General features: G+C 39.3%; 1 protein-coding gene across 3 annotated transcripts; it reads left to right on the top strand.

The window, feature by feature from the left end:
* The first annotated feature begins 365 nt into the window (after nucleotides 1-365).
* On the top strand, nucleotides 366-8914 carry LOC103976916 (AUGMIN subunit 8). 3 transcript variants are annotated; one of them, XM_009392272.3, is made up of 7 exons: nucleotides 366-533; nucleotides 1624-3156; nucleotides 3629-3748; nucleotides 5120-5236; nucleotides 5359-5448; nucleotides 6505-6612; nucleotides 8504-8914. In XM_009392272.3, exons 2-7 carry the CDS (start codon nucleotides 1705-1707, stop codon nucleotides 8567-8569), a joined length of 1953 nt encoding a protein of 650 aa, XP_009390547.2. In that variant the 5' UTR covers nucleotides 366-533; nucleotides 1624-1704; the 3' UTR covers nucleotides 8570-8914. The 3 variants fall into 3 exon arrangements, with proteins under 3 accessions (XP_009390547.2, XP_009390546.2, XP_009390545.2); XM_009392271.3 differs by lacking the exon at nucleotides 366-533 and adding an exon at nucleotides 1094-1456; XM_009392270.3 differs by lacking the exon at nucleotides 366-533 and adding an exon at nucleotides 1097-1492.
* Nucleotides 8915-16979: the final 8065 nt, after the last annotated feature.

The following is a 16979-nucleotide window of genomic DNA, read 5'->3' as shown; positions in this document are numbered from 1 at the left end:
TCAAATAGGAATTAAATGTTTTATATATATGAAAAATTAGTGGTGCAATTGCTAGTAACGGTAACTGCACCGCCCGGTCAAAAAGAGAGGTAAAAAGCCGTTGTTGTGGTTATTATAATGTTATTAGAAAGACAAACCGCCGCGCTTTCATCAACTGCCTTTCTCAACCGGAAAACCCGTTGTAATATCGGAGCGACACTTTCCTCACCCGTTTCTCGACCCCTCGGTTGCCTACCTGATGGGTCCCCCACGATCTCCTAGCTTCGCACCAATCACCGGGCGGGGCGAAATTGGCCGCGTGAAATAAGTCATTTGATCATCAAGTACGTTTCGCCACGCTCGGGGAGCAGAACAAATCATCCCGTTCGTTCGACGAGTTCCCCCGGTCGCGAAGCAGTCGTGGCGGCGGCGGCGAGATTAGGGCTTCGTCGTGGGAATCACACCCTGTTCTGCTTGTCGCTGTTCTCTTCCGCGAGATCCGTGTCCCGATCGATCACTCGCTGGGAGGAGCGAATCCGCTTGCGATTCCCGAGGTCAGACGCTTCCCCCCGTTCTTTCTGTTCCTAACCTGCCAAAAAATAGAAAAAACCCGCATTTTTGATCGCTGGTACCGCTGCTCTAATTGTATGCCAAAATGAAAAGTTTGGAATCCAAAGATTTCTTGTGTGTCGTTCGTAAATTATATGTTTCCTCTTCTTCTCAACCCTAATTTTCGCAAATTAATCTTCTGTATTTGTTCATTCCTTTGTCAAAAATCAGTTTTGTTTTTCGCCATTTACTGCGTCCTTTCTCGACGACCTCTTCATCGATTTCGGTGATTTGTCGTAACCGAAGCTTACAAATGTTTGAGCTCAAGTCGCCGTGGTTGCGAATAAAATTACTGCGTTGTCTTGTTTGTAGCGCGTTTTCTATTTGCTTTGACGTCTCAGCGCGTGGATCTCTATGGTGGCCACCAGAAACCTGGAATCTTTCCGTATCCGCCCCGGAGCTGGATCAAATGTGCCTTCCATTCCCTCGAGTCGCCGTCGCCCTCGACCCGTTTGTAAAAATGTCTGCTGTTTAATCTTGTGGCCGTCGCTTTTACTGCGGCGGTTTTACCCTCATCCGGTTAAAGAACAAAGCGACTCGTCGCCACTCGGCCCACCCACCCGTTTAATTCCATCTCCTTGACTCCCCACTTTTCTTTATCTCCTTGGAACGAAGGGGCCTTTGGGAAGGGAAACCCACCCGACCATGGCACTCCCGTGAGGAGGACAGAAGAGGAACCACCAGGCCACCAAATCCTAATAACAATTCCAATAAACATGACCCTACTTCGGTTATCACCACCCACCCACGTCCTGCGCCAGTGGTCTTCTGATGTCCTCCAATCCGCCCCCCGCCTTCGTCCTCGCCCAATGGTGACACCCTCCGATGGCCATTGCTGAAGCATCTCGCTCCGATCTGCCTCAATTTGGTATCTTGAGATGAACTCGGGGGATGAATCGACGCTGTATTTCCCGATTCTCCTTGCTTTTGGTCATCTTTACTCATCATTGTTTTTAAAAGAAGCTTCCTTTTTATATCTGCTCTTCTGTTCTGGGTATCTGCTTTTCCGCTCTTGATTTTACCGATTTGTGGCAGATTCTTGGAGCTCTTGGCAGCGAGAAGTGGTTTCAATTTCGAACAACTTGTCAATGTAGCTTGATTTGGGGGGATTGGACGATGGATGTATGTATAATCGAGCCGCCGGGGCCTGCTCCTCAACAGAAGACAGCACAGGCGGAAGATCATCGGAGGCGGCCGTTAGTTCCGTCTGAGAAGAACAATGCCTTCCCTGCCTCAGGGAAGCCCCGGACCAGAGATGCCACATCTAGGTACAAGTCAGGGATCTCGTCTACTCCGGCTTCCGCCCCTAGTAAACCGAGGCGATCCGCGTCTCCTGTCACCGGTCGTACGTCTCAAGCGCAGGAAACGTCCCTCCCTAAGCGAGCGCAATCGGCCGAGAGGAGAAGACCATCTACTCCGGCAAAGGTTTCGGAGCCTTTTTCCACATCTTCTAGGCCTTCGACACCCTCCTCTCCATCTTCCAGGCCAACGACACCGGTGCGGGATACGGTGACTGAAGCACGTAATGGTACGCGGAGATTGTTCAGCAGCAGGGCTCCTGATGGCTTGTGGCCGTCAATGCGGAGCCTGTCTTCCAGTTTCCAGTCAGAATCTACCTCGGTTTCTGCCAGTAAAAGGGAAAAGGTGGTTCTTGCTGGTTCCACGGATCAATTAACAAAGACTTCGGCCAACAAGGAGACCGAGAGGAAAAAGACTCCCCTCAGGGGGAGGAACACAATTGAGCAATCAGAGAATTCTAGGTCGCTGGAAAACTTGAATGCAAAGATCATAAATCAACACCGGTGGCCTGGTATTTTAGGGGGAAGAGTGTCTGCAAATGGCTTGTCGAGGAGTGTAGATCTCACTAATGACAAGGCCACTAGATCTGCCTCCTCGCCAGTTTCAACAAGAGGGGCTTCACCAAAGAGAATGCCCACATCTGATGGTTCAGCCAGAGGTCTCCAGCAATCGGTTAGTGAGGTGGCAAGGCAGTTGGCTATTGACGGAAGTAAAAGAGTAGAGCTAGATGTGAAATCTGGCGAAAATTCAACTTCACAAGCATCAGGCAGATCATCATCTGTGACACGCCCAAGTAGGACTCAGTCATTACCATCCCCAGTTTCTCAACGTCCTGCATCACCAAACAGGGCATTGTCGACAACATCATCCAACTCAAGGGGCATATCCCCATTTTCACAACGTCCTGCATCACCAAACAGGGCTTTGTTGACACCATCATCTAACTCTAGGGGCGTATCCCAAGTTCCACAACGGCCCTCATCACCAAACAGGGTTTTGTCGACACCATCATCTAATTCTAGGGGCATGCTAAGTCCATCACGGACAAGACCATCAACTCCTATCTCATCATCTGGCAGTACAATGATTCGAGCAGGTGCTACATCCTCTGCACTTAATTATATTGCTGATGCACGAAAAGGAAAGAAGATACCAAACCATGTAGAAGATGGTCATCAGCTGAGACTGATATATAATGCAGCTTCACAATGGCACTTTGTTAATGCCCAAGCAGAAGAACAACTATCTATTCAGAAAATGAGGGCAGAGGTAAAATTTTGATCTATTGCAGTTTAAATGCATCTTCAGATATTCTACTGAATAGTGGTTTAGACTGTTAGTCAATTCATCATTTTAGAATTCATGTTGTTTTGTGGCAGTAAATTTTTGTTAGAGCTGTATCCTGCTGAAGGTGTTGCTTTCTCCAACATGCTTCATGTTCTTGGAATAAAATCTATGCACTTTTTTGTTTGGTCTAGTGTTAAGTCATAAAACAAAAGTGGTTTGTTGGGAGGTCAAGTTAGAATTTCCTCAAGATTAGACTTTGATGTGTTGTCCATGAAGTTCTTCATCATTCTCTGCTTGATTGTTGCAGCACTAAAGCACCCTTCTGGATTCTTTTCTATTAAATTCAATAGCAATTGCATAAATAACATGATTATCTCATTTTATTCTGAAATTTTGTTTACTAAACTCAATAGCAATCGCAGTGGTAACTTGATTTTTTTATTTTGCAACACAGAAAATCCTTTACAACATGTGGCATACCATCTTGAAGTTGCGTGATTCTGTCATTATAAAAAGGATTGCAATGCAGCACCTGAGACAAGAGTCAAAGATGAGCACAATTTTGAATGAACAAGTAAGCTATGTTTTGACATATCCCTTCTGCTACACCCGCTGAAGCTTGCTACAGTTTTGTCTTTTACTTTTTCCTTTTAAATTTTTGTTGTATTTTCTTATTCTGTGATCAAGTAGATCAACTACTTTTCTTATTTGTCTTCAAAATTTTAAAGAACATGGCAATTCTCACTGTCTAAAAAACTAACCATATGTGATTTTACTACTTAGGTTATATAAAATGTAAAGTATAAATGGATTGGTGGAGAATGGTGCAAGAAAGTCATCCATTTGTGCTTTTAGGCTGCTATCCTGTGGCCTGAATGGAAGAATGGAACTCTATGCTGCAAATTATGTGCTTCAATATTCTTATGCACCCACACACAGATTCTTTTAGAATCTGCAAAGTGCACTAATTTGTTACATGCCCACGACTATTATATAATTTGTTACATGGCCACAATTATGATATCATGTCTGTTTCAAGCATACAGATTCTTTTTGTAATCATGACCAGGCAAAGATTGTCTTCTACATGTAAATTTATGTTGCACTCTTCTGGATTGATCTCTCAGATATTTATGATTATACTACTGAAATATTATCTCAATTTTGAAAGATTTGCTTTATTCTTTCTGAAGCAGTATAAGATATTGAGAATATGCTTTATTTTTTCGTGAAGCAGCATAAGATATTGAGGAATGATAAGCCTGCATACATCTGTAGGTGAAGCCAACTTACACCTGCATTCGGTCACCCATTTGTGGTCCACATGGCAGACATGTGCAGCTCTACTAAATGAATTCATGCATTCTGGATTAACAGTTTAATTCTTTTGTTGGTTTAATTTCCTTACATGTAGTTGTAGGCCTTATCATTTCTTGAAGATATTAAGCACTATAGATTAATGGACCTCCCACTGCACATACCTATGCCAGGTTTCAATTTGTTCCCAATTTAAGGATCAACTAGATGAATTTTATGGATTGTGATGTGAGTGTTTGATGCCATTCCAACAAATATACAGTACAAAAGATTAGTCCAAAGAATTCTAGGAGGCATTTATGATACTTTCTTTGCCTTATACAATTCATACAACCCCTGATGTGGGACGACATTGGTATTACACAAACAACACAAATAAGTATCCAATTTTTTTGTCTATATTGAACTTTTGTGCTTTTATTTTATACCTTAAGAGAATCACTAGAGGACCAAACTCTAAGGGGTTTGCTATATTTCTTTAAAGCTTGTCAGAACCAATTCACTATGTGTAATATCCAGTAACTTCTTTGTGGCTCTTATCTTTTTGTGGTTAATTTTTGTCGCAAGAAATCTGTTAAAATTTTCATTGCAAAGCTCAACCAGTGGTTTTTATGCTACAATTTTGTAGATTGCATATCTTAACCATTGGGTTGCTCTGGAAAGGGAACACTGTAGCTCTTTATCGGGAGCAGCTGAAGTTCTTAAGGCAAGCACACTTCGGCTTCCTGTTACAGGAGGGGCAAGGGTATGCAAATATGAAAGTTGATGGCATTACTTTTAATCATGCAGCATGGGTAGTTTACATGTGTGAATGTGAAAGAGTTAAAAAAATCTTTTTAGGAATTGCTCACCTCTTTGTGTCTTCAGGCAGATGTGCTTTCTATGAAGAATGCTGTTAGTTCGGCAGTTGATGTAATGCAAGCAATGGGTTCTTCAATTTGTCATTTGCTCTCAAAGGTTAGATTAGTTGCAGAATACTACATGTGTTTTTGTTTCACTCATCTTTATCTAGCATGAAAATGCTTGGAAATGCTTTAGGAGCAACACATGACTGACTTTCTTGGTATTATCCGGAAATGCATTCTGTCCCATATGTTTTGGAGATGGTTGTATTACATTTCCTTGATTTTTTATTGAGGACCACATTCTTTAATGTGACTGAAGGCTTTTATACCACAACTGTTGATCTTGTTAACTCTTTAATTTCTTGTACCTTCTTTAATTGGAATTCTCTTTCAGTTAAACCGTTGTGAAACTCGCCTGAAACATGAGTTTATATTTCCATTGGCATTTTGGTATCTAATATTGTCTATTCAAATCTTTAAGTGCAATAATCACCAAATTATATGTTTAGTAATTAACTAGCACCAATTTAAATGCATTTGCTATTTGTAGAAAATGTTGAACTCTAGTTTTGGAATAAAGCAAGCATTCCTTAATATGACATTATATTCTGCTTCAAGGTTTTCCTACGTTACTTTTACTCTGTGATCAATGAAGTATTCTGGAGGCTTAATTGCTTTATATTTATCTGCTAAGGATGATAATGTTGTTTTCTAGAATGATAAAAGCTTGTTCAATGCCCATAAGGCATAGTTTGAAATGTCATGGGCCATAGCAAACCAGTATTACCAGTATACTGATCACTATTGATATACTACTATACATTTTCAGTATGTATCGGTCACTTGACATATCATATAATACCCAACAGTACATACTGGTCTGATAGGATATTGGATGGCTACTAGTATTAGTATTAAATAAGGAAAACTTGATTATTTGCTGCCGTACCAGAAATTTCTAATTTTTTTTACTTGCTTTGATTGATATTTAACATTTTCTCCTCCATATGGTATGTGACGAGAAAATATACCTGCTATATATCTAAAAGTGTCTCTGATTTAACTTCTTTTTTGTTAACCATGTCTATACAACAAGTAGTTGAAGAATTATTGAAGGTTCTTTTGGCTTTGAAAATGAGCTGATGATACCTGGTACCGTGATCCACAGGTTGATGGCATGATGTCTCTGATTTCTGAGCTTTCATTTGTTGTAGCAAGAGAAAGAGCCCTGCTTGATGAGTGTAGAGAGTTGCTAGCTACAACAGCAGCAATGCAGGTAGGATACTAAGCCATACTAATAGTGCATGTACAAATTACTATTTCTCAAGTTTGAAGAAACATGAATACCTATATTATTATGAAATATGGGCTATAGACATTGTCATCATCATCTACTCATCGTCCATGCCTGTATACCTGTGAATTAATGTAGAGGCGCACCTAGAACTCGAGAATATTCAAGTTCTTTACTAATAAATACTCTATAAGAAAGTTATGCTTTAAGCATCTCATGAAGATTAATATCCAAGAAGTTAAAGATTGGTGAACCAGTAATAACTTATTCTATTTTCTGAGTTGGCCGTTTGAAGGTCTGAATATAAAAATATAACAATTTACAAGTCCTATGATCAAGAACTCATTTATCTCTAGTTTAACTTAGAGATAAATATAATCACTGAAGATTCAACAATTATAAATACAGTGGAGTATCAATTGTCTAATTGTTAAATAGGAAATTGTTTTATGGAAGTCTTTGTGCATCAGATTCTCTAATTAATTCTCTGTGACACTGACAATGTATGTGATCAACCAACTCACTTGACTAGTTATTGTATTCTCCTCTTTAACCGAAAGAAGTAAATGCATGACATAATGGAAACAAATGACATATTTAATATTGTATTTTAAGTTGTTATCTGTTAGATCTATGAATGGTTGAGACTGATTCAAAATTTCCCAATTCTGAAAGGAATATAAGTGGGTAGTTCTATGGGAACCTCTATTGGACTGAGCAATCGATACTTGTTATCTTTTCTTTTTTTTCCAATTTTGTAAGAGTTAGCTTCTTGAAGTAATTAAAATTTTATGATATCAGCTCCTATATTACATTATGAACATTTTAAGTCAAGGGGAATTTGTTCAAGCAGCAGACCCGTAATCATTTATTTGCTGTAACTATGGTCTTCAAATATTTAAAGTGGATTTTATATGCTCAGGTAGACGTTTGAAGGGGCTTTACCAATTGCATTAATTGGGAGGGCTTCCAAGAGCTGGTTTATGGGGCTTAAAAGCTGTTCACCTACTAGAAAATGGTCTAATCAAAAATTTATATATCAGTTTAAACTAAGAAAATCTGAAATTTATATTGGCCACTGTTGAATCAAATATATACTGAAAATTTACATTGGTTGGATAAATTACCTCTTACAGTTGTGCAAACAACTTTTTTTTTACTTTATAGTTCTACTTGCATTTCATAGACGTATACAGGGTTTACAACCAGCACATGGATCCTCTTAGAATGAAGTTACGGTGCAAGGTTGAAGCTTAAATTTTAATCATTCTTGACATTTTTCTGCAGTAGCAAATATAGGAAAAGTGACTTTACAGCACATGGAGCTATATGATTGATGTCAGGAGGGTTTGATCCTCCTCTAACATGCCTTGTGTGTATGCTCGCCTTTACCACACACACACACACATATATATATATATATATATATATATATATATATATATATATATATATATAAAGATACTTTGTTTCTCTACTAATTGTGAATGTGAAAATTTCTAATGTTCTTGATTTTGTTTTCCTTTTAATCTATCTTGTTTTATAAATAGAAAAAGAGTGTCGTCAAGTTGGTCTATTATTGTTTGTCCGAGTTCAAAGTAAGAAAACAACGGGTTGGTTACTGTTTTACCCTTTAGACTGTTGAATTCTGCACCTCTGAATTCAATTCCAGAAAACAAACCTCCTCTATAAATTATGTAGCTTACTGGTTTACCCTTTAGACTGCCAGGAATCAGACCAATGGGAACAAACATTTTTTTTCTTCTTTAAATTTCGTAAATTGGAGTTGCTTATGTTGGTTTGTCGTATCATATTATGTGCTTTTTTTTTTTTTTTTTCCTTTGCATGTAGCTGATAAATTTCCATGACACAGGTGCACGAGTCCAGCCTCGGAACGCATCTCATACAACAAAGGCAAGATGCTCTTAAGCTGGAGTAGCCAGCCAACCATGCAATTTTGAGATACTCCTGAAGACCATGGTGTGCAATGCTCTTTCTGGCTAACAACTTAGATGCTAGATATAACCACAACTTATGGGCCTGAGTGATTGTTTTTATTTTTCTCTTTCTGCGTGCTCATTCATTCTCTCTTCTCTTCCCCCTTCTTTTTTTTCTGTCTTACAAAGGCTGAGCTGAGCTGTGTTCTCCCCACATGTAATTTTTGTTACCCCTGTGGGGAAGAAAAAAGAGAAGCTGCAAGAAATGAGAGCTAAGTTTGAACCCATGCAACAAAGGTGTTTATTTGGATACTTTTTCACTAATCACTGATATAATTTGTGATCCATGATGATTATGTTTTCACTAATCTCAGCCCTCAGGGATGCATCCACTTAAGATTTAACCTTGTAATGCTGAATTTTCTTTGTCCGAGTTCCGAGCGATGCATCCATCTGAAATATTCTAACATCTGTTTGATCGCAACCTGTTGTTGATGATACGTGGTTGCTCCGTGATCGATGGCAAACCACATGTTCGAAGCGGGACTCGCAGGAGGCCAACGCAAACGAACATGGTTTTTGCATGTGAACTAATTTGATACTGTCTAGGTGAGTGAGAACTTTTATGAATTGAAAGACTCAATAAAAAATGGATGAAGGGGAAAGCGAAGCCAAAACATATGATGTGACTTATAAGGTTAGTCACCCGATCAAGCAAATACCAAATCAAACTCGATCGATATGTGATAGACCTCCCATAATATTTTTAGGTCGAAGATTGACACTACATAATTTGAGTCAAAGGACTTCGCCATATAGGTGGTAGAGCCTTTATCAAAATAACTTATTCAACTCCTTTTGAGAATGAAACTCTTGCCGTCAATATGGAAGGTAGTGATGAAACAATAACCAATTTAAGCCCAAGGTGTTGGAGGAGAAGGTTGAAAATGATAACATCGTGAACTTTTAGTTGTTAATTGGTCGAAGCCAAAGTTATTATCCGAGTTACAAATAAGTGTGAGGAGCAAGTATCAACGTAGGGTGGATGGGGAGACAAATATATTATGGTGAAAATGACATATCTGATATGCCAGCTATATGGGCTTAACACATCAGCACCATCTCGATATCTCATCTCTATGTGACTGACATGATAAAGCCATTTAGTCTATGAGTTAGTTCCACTAAAGGATATACATCAGCTCCATGTGATGGACCAATGAGAGTCACTTGAATGATATGACGGAGCCATCTGACCAACCACTCATCACCACCTCAACATCATACAAACTCCCCACAGAGTAAAGCCGATTGGTTATGCTTGATGAACGCCATGTGAAGAAGAGTTCTATAATTCCAAGTTCAACGTGGGCTAATGACAATTGTGACATAACTCCATGCTTCCATTATTGCACGAACTACATAATAGGCAAACATAATAGTCTCGTACACCCACTACAAAAAGGGATGCACAAGTACGTCTCAAGATATTGTACACTCACTTGTCTGACTTGTCGACTAACTTAAGCTTCGAAGAAACATTGTCAAGAGTGCCCTTACATAGTTTTCATATAGTTTAAATAATACTCGGAGGAGTTCGTAGACTAAAATAAAATTAGATTAGATCCAAATTATAGCACATAAAAGATGCTAGTTTTTGTAAAGCTGCTCAGTTTTTGAATACATACAAGTTATTTTCCCTTTAGAAACAAAAATAAGACTGATACAGTTTAGGGCTCAATTCTATCATGCTTAAATGGAACGAAAAGAATAAAAAAACTCACTGTAGTCACTAAATGTATCACACTACATGTTTCACAGGACTCTTACAAGTATCCAATATTAATCTTCCTCTTCTTCCCCATCCTGTTCGAGTTGTGCACCTCTTCAAGATGTCATATTCATCTGTCACCCTCCCGAAGGAATTAACTAATATTTCGAGAAAGTCATCAACTTCTCTTCAAAAATTTATTATATCAAACTATATATATAAATATTTTTCTAATATAATCTCATAAACAATCATCACATTTATCACCTCATCTTGGATTCTCTTCCAGTAACTTGAGACTACTACCATACTATCTTGAAACAATCTATACTGTAGTTTGCAAAAGTAGTTTTGGATGAGCACAAATACCCAACACGGAATAAAGATCAAAGAAAAAGTTACTAATAACATGTTAATCAAATATCATAATGAATTAACTGTGCATATGATATATTAGTCATATAACAACTAATATCGCATATGCGATATTAGTAATGATACTAGATAGAGAGTTATTACCCTAACGGAATGAGCTAATGTAGATAAAGAGAACACATATTGCATATGCAAGATAACATTGATGCATAAGTAAGAATGTAGGTCAATATTACAAGTACCATTCAAGTATTATATATATAGAGTATGGATCATGATCATAACTAACGAGGCCAATAGCGTAGACTACACGATGTGGGTCATGTATTAGGATATATATATCATGAATCATATATAGGTCGATACCTCTAATAAATCATGCCATATCATCAAACAATACCTTACGTAGCTAAGTCTTGTGCTAAGTGCGAATCATAAGTCTAAACTCTCCATACTTATTTAGGATTATGCATCATAAACAACAGCGTTAATAATTCATCATAAGTTGCTAGTCCACAAACAGACAGTGAGTGACATTAGGTAGGTAAGCACTAGATTGCTACCTACTCAAAGTAACTCATATAACCCCAATTAATGTCCCAACGATTCTCCCCCAAGTAAACCAAATAGAGTCATGTGATTTGATTAGGGCCTTCTGAACTTGCTTCTCAGCATTGTGCCAATCTGCACAAATGAAGATCCCATGCATTGTGTGACCTTTCTAAAGAAGCTAAAGATTTGTGATGATGAGGAGATTGTGAAGCTGCATAAGGAGATTGTGATAAGGAGGTTGGGTTGGCAGCCACATAGGCCCATTTCCTCAAACACCACCTATAGTAGAATAGAACACAATTAGATTTTGTTGAACAAAGTCTATGTTGTATCACACCCACTTATTTGAAGTTTCAAATCTTATGTCAGTAAATTTATATCTAAAACATTAGCTAGAAGAATATCAACATTTGATTCGAAGATGTCAGCAGCTGACTTAGCTGGAAAAGACTTTGACCATTGATAGTAAAGTTCTGAGATCTAATCTTTAATTTCTAGTTATCAGAAAATATTTCATCACATAGGCACCAACCTATTCAAAGCATGCATTCATGAGTCCTCAGAAGAACTCAGAAGACCCTCCTGCTATTCTAGCTAAAAGTTAATGCAAATGTGTGTCAATCTTGCCCACTGTTCAAGTAACCATGAGTTCTTGGCACATCTGCTCACTTCATTATTCTCTGGCACATGACTCAGGCAATCTAGTACTTGGGGACTTCCTCAGCCTCTTGTGTCTCAAAATCCAAGTGGTTCCCATGAAATCAATCTAATGTATGCATAGATTGGTTTCACCCTCCTCAGTTTCAGACTCAGTGTCACTTGTGTTCAAAGCAAAAGAGAGCTTTGATGCATATGAAGTAGCCCACACTTTTAAGCTGAGCTGCTCTTAGCTCATGCAACCATGAATAGAACTGTCAATCTTAGGAGTGGAAGAGGCAGAATTCTGCACCAAAACCAGCAACATAGATAGTGAGATTATATGTTGCTACGAGTTGTAGTTTCTGCTAGACTGTGAAAGATCAATTCAGCATCATCCATGTCATTGATGGTGATGCAGTCTAATGGAATTCGAAATGTAATTGTCCAGTACCTAACTGAAGGGTCTGGTCATCCGATGACAAGTGCATGAGCACTCTACCATCATAATTCAATCATGCAAATCCATGTGACCTATCCACTCAAAAGTCACATGAAATATTCATGCAAATTATCTTAGAGCATGTCTTAAAGGATCAAAATAATCGATCTAAGAATGGTCTTCTTTTTTTCTTTTATTTTCAGCATCCCTCGTCTTCTTCCCATTTACTCTCCAAGTTTCTGACTGCATTTTGTTCAGCTCTCAGCTCCAGAATTAGCTTGTTATGTAGCAGATGCAAGCAAAACATCAACTTGGTGAGGTGAGGTGAGGTGAGGGCCATAGTTTTCCTGTTCTTTTAGACAACGAAACCTATTTCCAGTAGCTTGAAGCACAAGAAGTCGAGGGAAAGGTGGAAAGGAAGAAGCTTTGCTGATGTAACAACTCATCTGACTGTGAACAACATCACAATCTCCCCATACATGGAGGACCACAAGCTTTCCCAGTTCAAAAGGACCATGGGAACACCAGCTTGGAGACTCGGAAAGCTTGCAGAGGGGTAAAGGCAGAGGGGCTGTGTTGATGTAGCAGTTCAATGTATCCTTGCGGAGACCTTTTGACACTGTGGGGACTGAGTTGTGAACTGCGAGCAGTCACTGTTGTGAGGTAGCCCTTATGTTACGCTCTCCTGCACCCTTTTTGTAGTTCTTCGTAGGATCTTTTCCTTTTGTCAAATCTTTTAGTTCTTCTATCCTTTTCCACTATATAAAGCATCACAGTGACAGAGTTAATGATCACAATCCTGTTGGAGCTGGAATCCTCGGAAAGGCTTAAATTTATGGCCCTGGAAATTTTATTTGTTGATTAATTTTCTGTTCTTCAATTGTCTTCTTCTTGCTCTGGTATTTCTCTAGCCTGCACTTTCCTTTTTGCTAGCACATAGCAATGCCTGAAGCATTCTCGAAAGGTACATGTAGGAGGAAAACAGACTGAGAGAGACAGCAAGCAAGGAAACAGAAGATGAGACAGATGAGAGTGCAAAGATTTTGAGAATCCATGGTGCAAGATCACATAATGTAGAGATGAAATGAAGCTTATAGATACAGATGAAAAAAGGCTGAGAAGGAAAAAGTTGAGAGACTTGGAAGTGAAAGGAACACGAGACACTTTCCATACCAAAAGGCTTCAAATGTGAAGTGAAACAAGAGAGAAAAAACACAGGTCTACTGCTATTAGGGTTGAAAGGACCACAGTCCAAAAGAGACATTGCATGGTAATAATGCACACAAACAGCAGCTACTGCTATTAGGGTTGAAAGGAACACAGTCCAAAAGAGACATTCCATGGTAATATATAATGATTTTAGTACAGAAACATCCATTGATACTGACTGTATGGTGAGTTTGGAGATTTCTTTTCCATTTAATTTCAGATCTCAGCTTAAATTAGAGAACACAAAAAATTCACTTGCAAAAATAATAAGAAGTAATTGTTGGGAGAATTCTTCCCTTGGCAACAGGAAAAACAAAAGGTGTCTTTAAGATAGATAGATACAAGCAAAACTGGACACATCGAGAACAACTCTGTTTGAGTAAAATTCCAATCTACACCGGAAGATCATGCTCGAAATTGAGCATGGGGTTTCTTTTTCTGTGGTATTTGTTTCCCCCAAGTAAATGTTCACTCTGGAGGCAATAACTCCAAGGACAGAAGAGTGAGATCACAGTGATGGCTCTCCTCCGACTGCTATTAGTCAGGCAAAGAAGGCACACACTAACACTGTTGCGGACGCACAGCACTGCCCCCGCAGTTCACCGTCACCTTTGCATGAGAAGTACAGACAACACTTTGAGCATGTCCTCTGTAAGTTCTTGATGGCATCCGAATGTGAATCCATTTTCTGAAAAGGGGTGATGGGACTGTGGAACCATGGACCACTTGGTCCCAAATGCTCCCCATGGCCTCCGATGGCTCTAAAACCCAGGACTGAGCCATTTGTTTCCCTGCTTCCAGTGGTGCTGGAAGTAGATCCTGAGCACTTGCATCCATGAGCATGTGGGCATGATTCTTGTTTTGGCCTTACTGCTGAAACAGAAGAGGGTAAAGAACCACATTTCAAGAGAAGGTTTACAAGTGTGGTCTCATTTCCACACCAATCATTAGGTGAGAACTTTGAGCTATGCCTTGGGCTGCAAACTGCCAGCCAGCCAGTATTGGCTTTGGATCAAGCATGTGAGTGACACTAGTACATTCCATGGCTAAATCCAATAGGAGCTGGTAGCATTATACTGGTTCCTACATGGTCTAACAGTGCAGATCTTGTTGGTGTTTGTCAAGATAACACCCAGTTTAATGCCTTCTGTTGTCATGTGAGATGGTTCCAATACCTTGTGTGCCTGTGATTTACCCCATCTTCATTGATTCTTTCTTCTAGATTACACCAGTCAAACAGCAGATTAAGGTAGATGTAGACAGTGTTAAGACTCAAACAGAGTCGATCACAATGTCCTCATGGAGAGCCAAAATGTCTGGTTGATGCTCTCCATTTAGGATTAGTTGGCACACAGCTTGTCCTGTTCTTATCTAGGGAGTTAGGCCATCATGCTATCAAGCATTGAAAAAGAAGCTGCTTTAGCATGCATTGAACCAATCTGAAAGGCACAACAAGCATGGTAGAAGCTACCTTATCTTCTACCTCTGTCCATATGAATTTGGATGATGCATGAAATCAAAGCATTTCTCCTTCTGAAATGGCTTTTTCTGCTTCATTCCACCAGACTTTTCTTTGGATAAAATTATTCCCACAATTGAATTAAATTTCTGATTGATGTTTGCCTGCATGATCACAGGTCTCTTTCATTTCTGTTCTTGGCTCAGTGTAGAGAGTGCTCTTTTCAGAAAAAAAAAATCTGATCTCAAAGCTTTAAAGTAAATCTTTTACTTTCACTCCACAGCAAAAGTAACTTTATATTGCACTCATCTTAATAGGACTGGTAAGCTGGTGCCATTTCTTGTGTACCATCCATGACAGTAAAAGACAGATTTTGTTTCCCAAAAGATAGAACAAGCTGCAGTTTTTTTTTTTTTTTGCCTTTGTTGATTGGTTTCATAAATATACACAAAAAAAACATGAGAATTACCTCTGTCTATTCTATCTTTCCTGGTTTTGTTTCATTGCCACATCACAAGTGGAATTTCAACACAAAGACATCTATATTCAGAATAATTCTACAACATAATAAATATAATCGTATAACTCCATTTTTCTCTCATTTGATCTACATGATCTTAATGAGTATCAATATGCAATGAAAAGACAGTAGTAAGATATCAATTTGTATTGGAAGTCCACTCGAGCCTAAACAATGCTTTAGCAAAAGATAGAGAGATAATTTATGCTTGATATTGATGGCCACTGTCTCACTGAGTAGACCAGACTAATACTTTGCTCTGCAGATGCTGATGATCAGTGTCGCAATCACACAATGACCAACAAGTGAACCTTCTATCGAACAGTTCTCCATCAATTTTTATGAATGCAAAGGCTCATCTTGATGATTGTCAAGTGCTTTTCACCTTTGCCTGTGTGTGTTCAGCGTCACCTCTCTCTCTCTCTCTCTCTCTCTCTCTCTCTCTCTCTCTCTCCATCAGCTGCAAGCAACCATTGACAGTGGCTTCTTCCACAGTCAATTGCTCACATATGGAGTCACAGTATGAGGCCATCGCTTTGGGGGAATCGATCACCACTGAAGCTGTACCACCAGACTTATCTTTCGATCTCGGACAAAGTAAACAACAAGATCCAACCAGCTTGCAGCTGAGCGGATACATTGTCGGAGAGTTGGGGAGATATGCTTTTCAGTGTCTCTCACTGCTCTCATCAGTGGTTTCTGCTATGAACTACTGCGAGACCATCTTCACCATGCTTTATGAGAGCCACTTGTGACCTACTTTTCCAAGATTCTCACCTTGTTTTCCTTTCTTCCCTTCCACCTTTCCGTAGAATGATGGTGAGAAACCATGGCAATCAGCTGCAGCCAGCCATGATTGGAGCTCAACTTTGGTTATGTCGAAGGCCACATGTGATGGTCCAAATCTCATCTTACCACTGACTCAGAAGGCTTTGCGACACATGGGAGATGGGTGGCGTGCCTTCACCACCACATGATAGTAATGATAGTAAAAGGCTGTGGAGAGGGAGGGGAAGGGTAGGATGATGCATGCAGTGGTGACTGAGAAGCCCTCCTTAGCCTCACATGTCACCATAGCTTTCTGAAAGTGACTTGGCAAAGAGGATATCTACACTTGCTTCTGTGGGAGGATCTCTCCATGATGGAGAAGATTTGTGAGGACTTGTAGTAGAGTTTTTGTTGGAATAATTCTCTTGGGAGGAATCAAGATTGGTCATAGGAGGAGCCACTTATTCTCCTCCTGACTTTTGTGTGAGCACCACTTCCTTTCCCTTTCTCATTCTTGTGCTGACCATTGGGGACTATGATGATGATGCAGTCCTGTGTCATATGTTGTATGGATGATTGATGACAGCTTTGTATTACTCATCATTTGTTCTACCATTGTCCCTAATTGTTTAGAGAATATTTATACCAAGATTGAAAATGTTTGATTATATATAGTATCT

Source organism: Musa acuminata, chromosome BXJ2-3 (genome assembly GCF_036884655.1).
Source record: "Musa acuminata AAA Group cultivar baxijiao chromosome BXJ2-3, Cavendish_Baxijiao_AAA, whole genome shotgun sequence".
NCBI lineage: Eukaryota > Viridiplantae > Streptophyta > Magnoliopsida > Zingiberales > Musaceae > Musa > Musa acuminata.
Note: the sequence above shows the minus strand (reverse complement) of the source record. Positions and strands in the feature narration are given on the sequence as shown.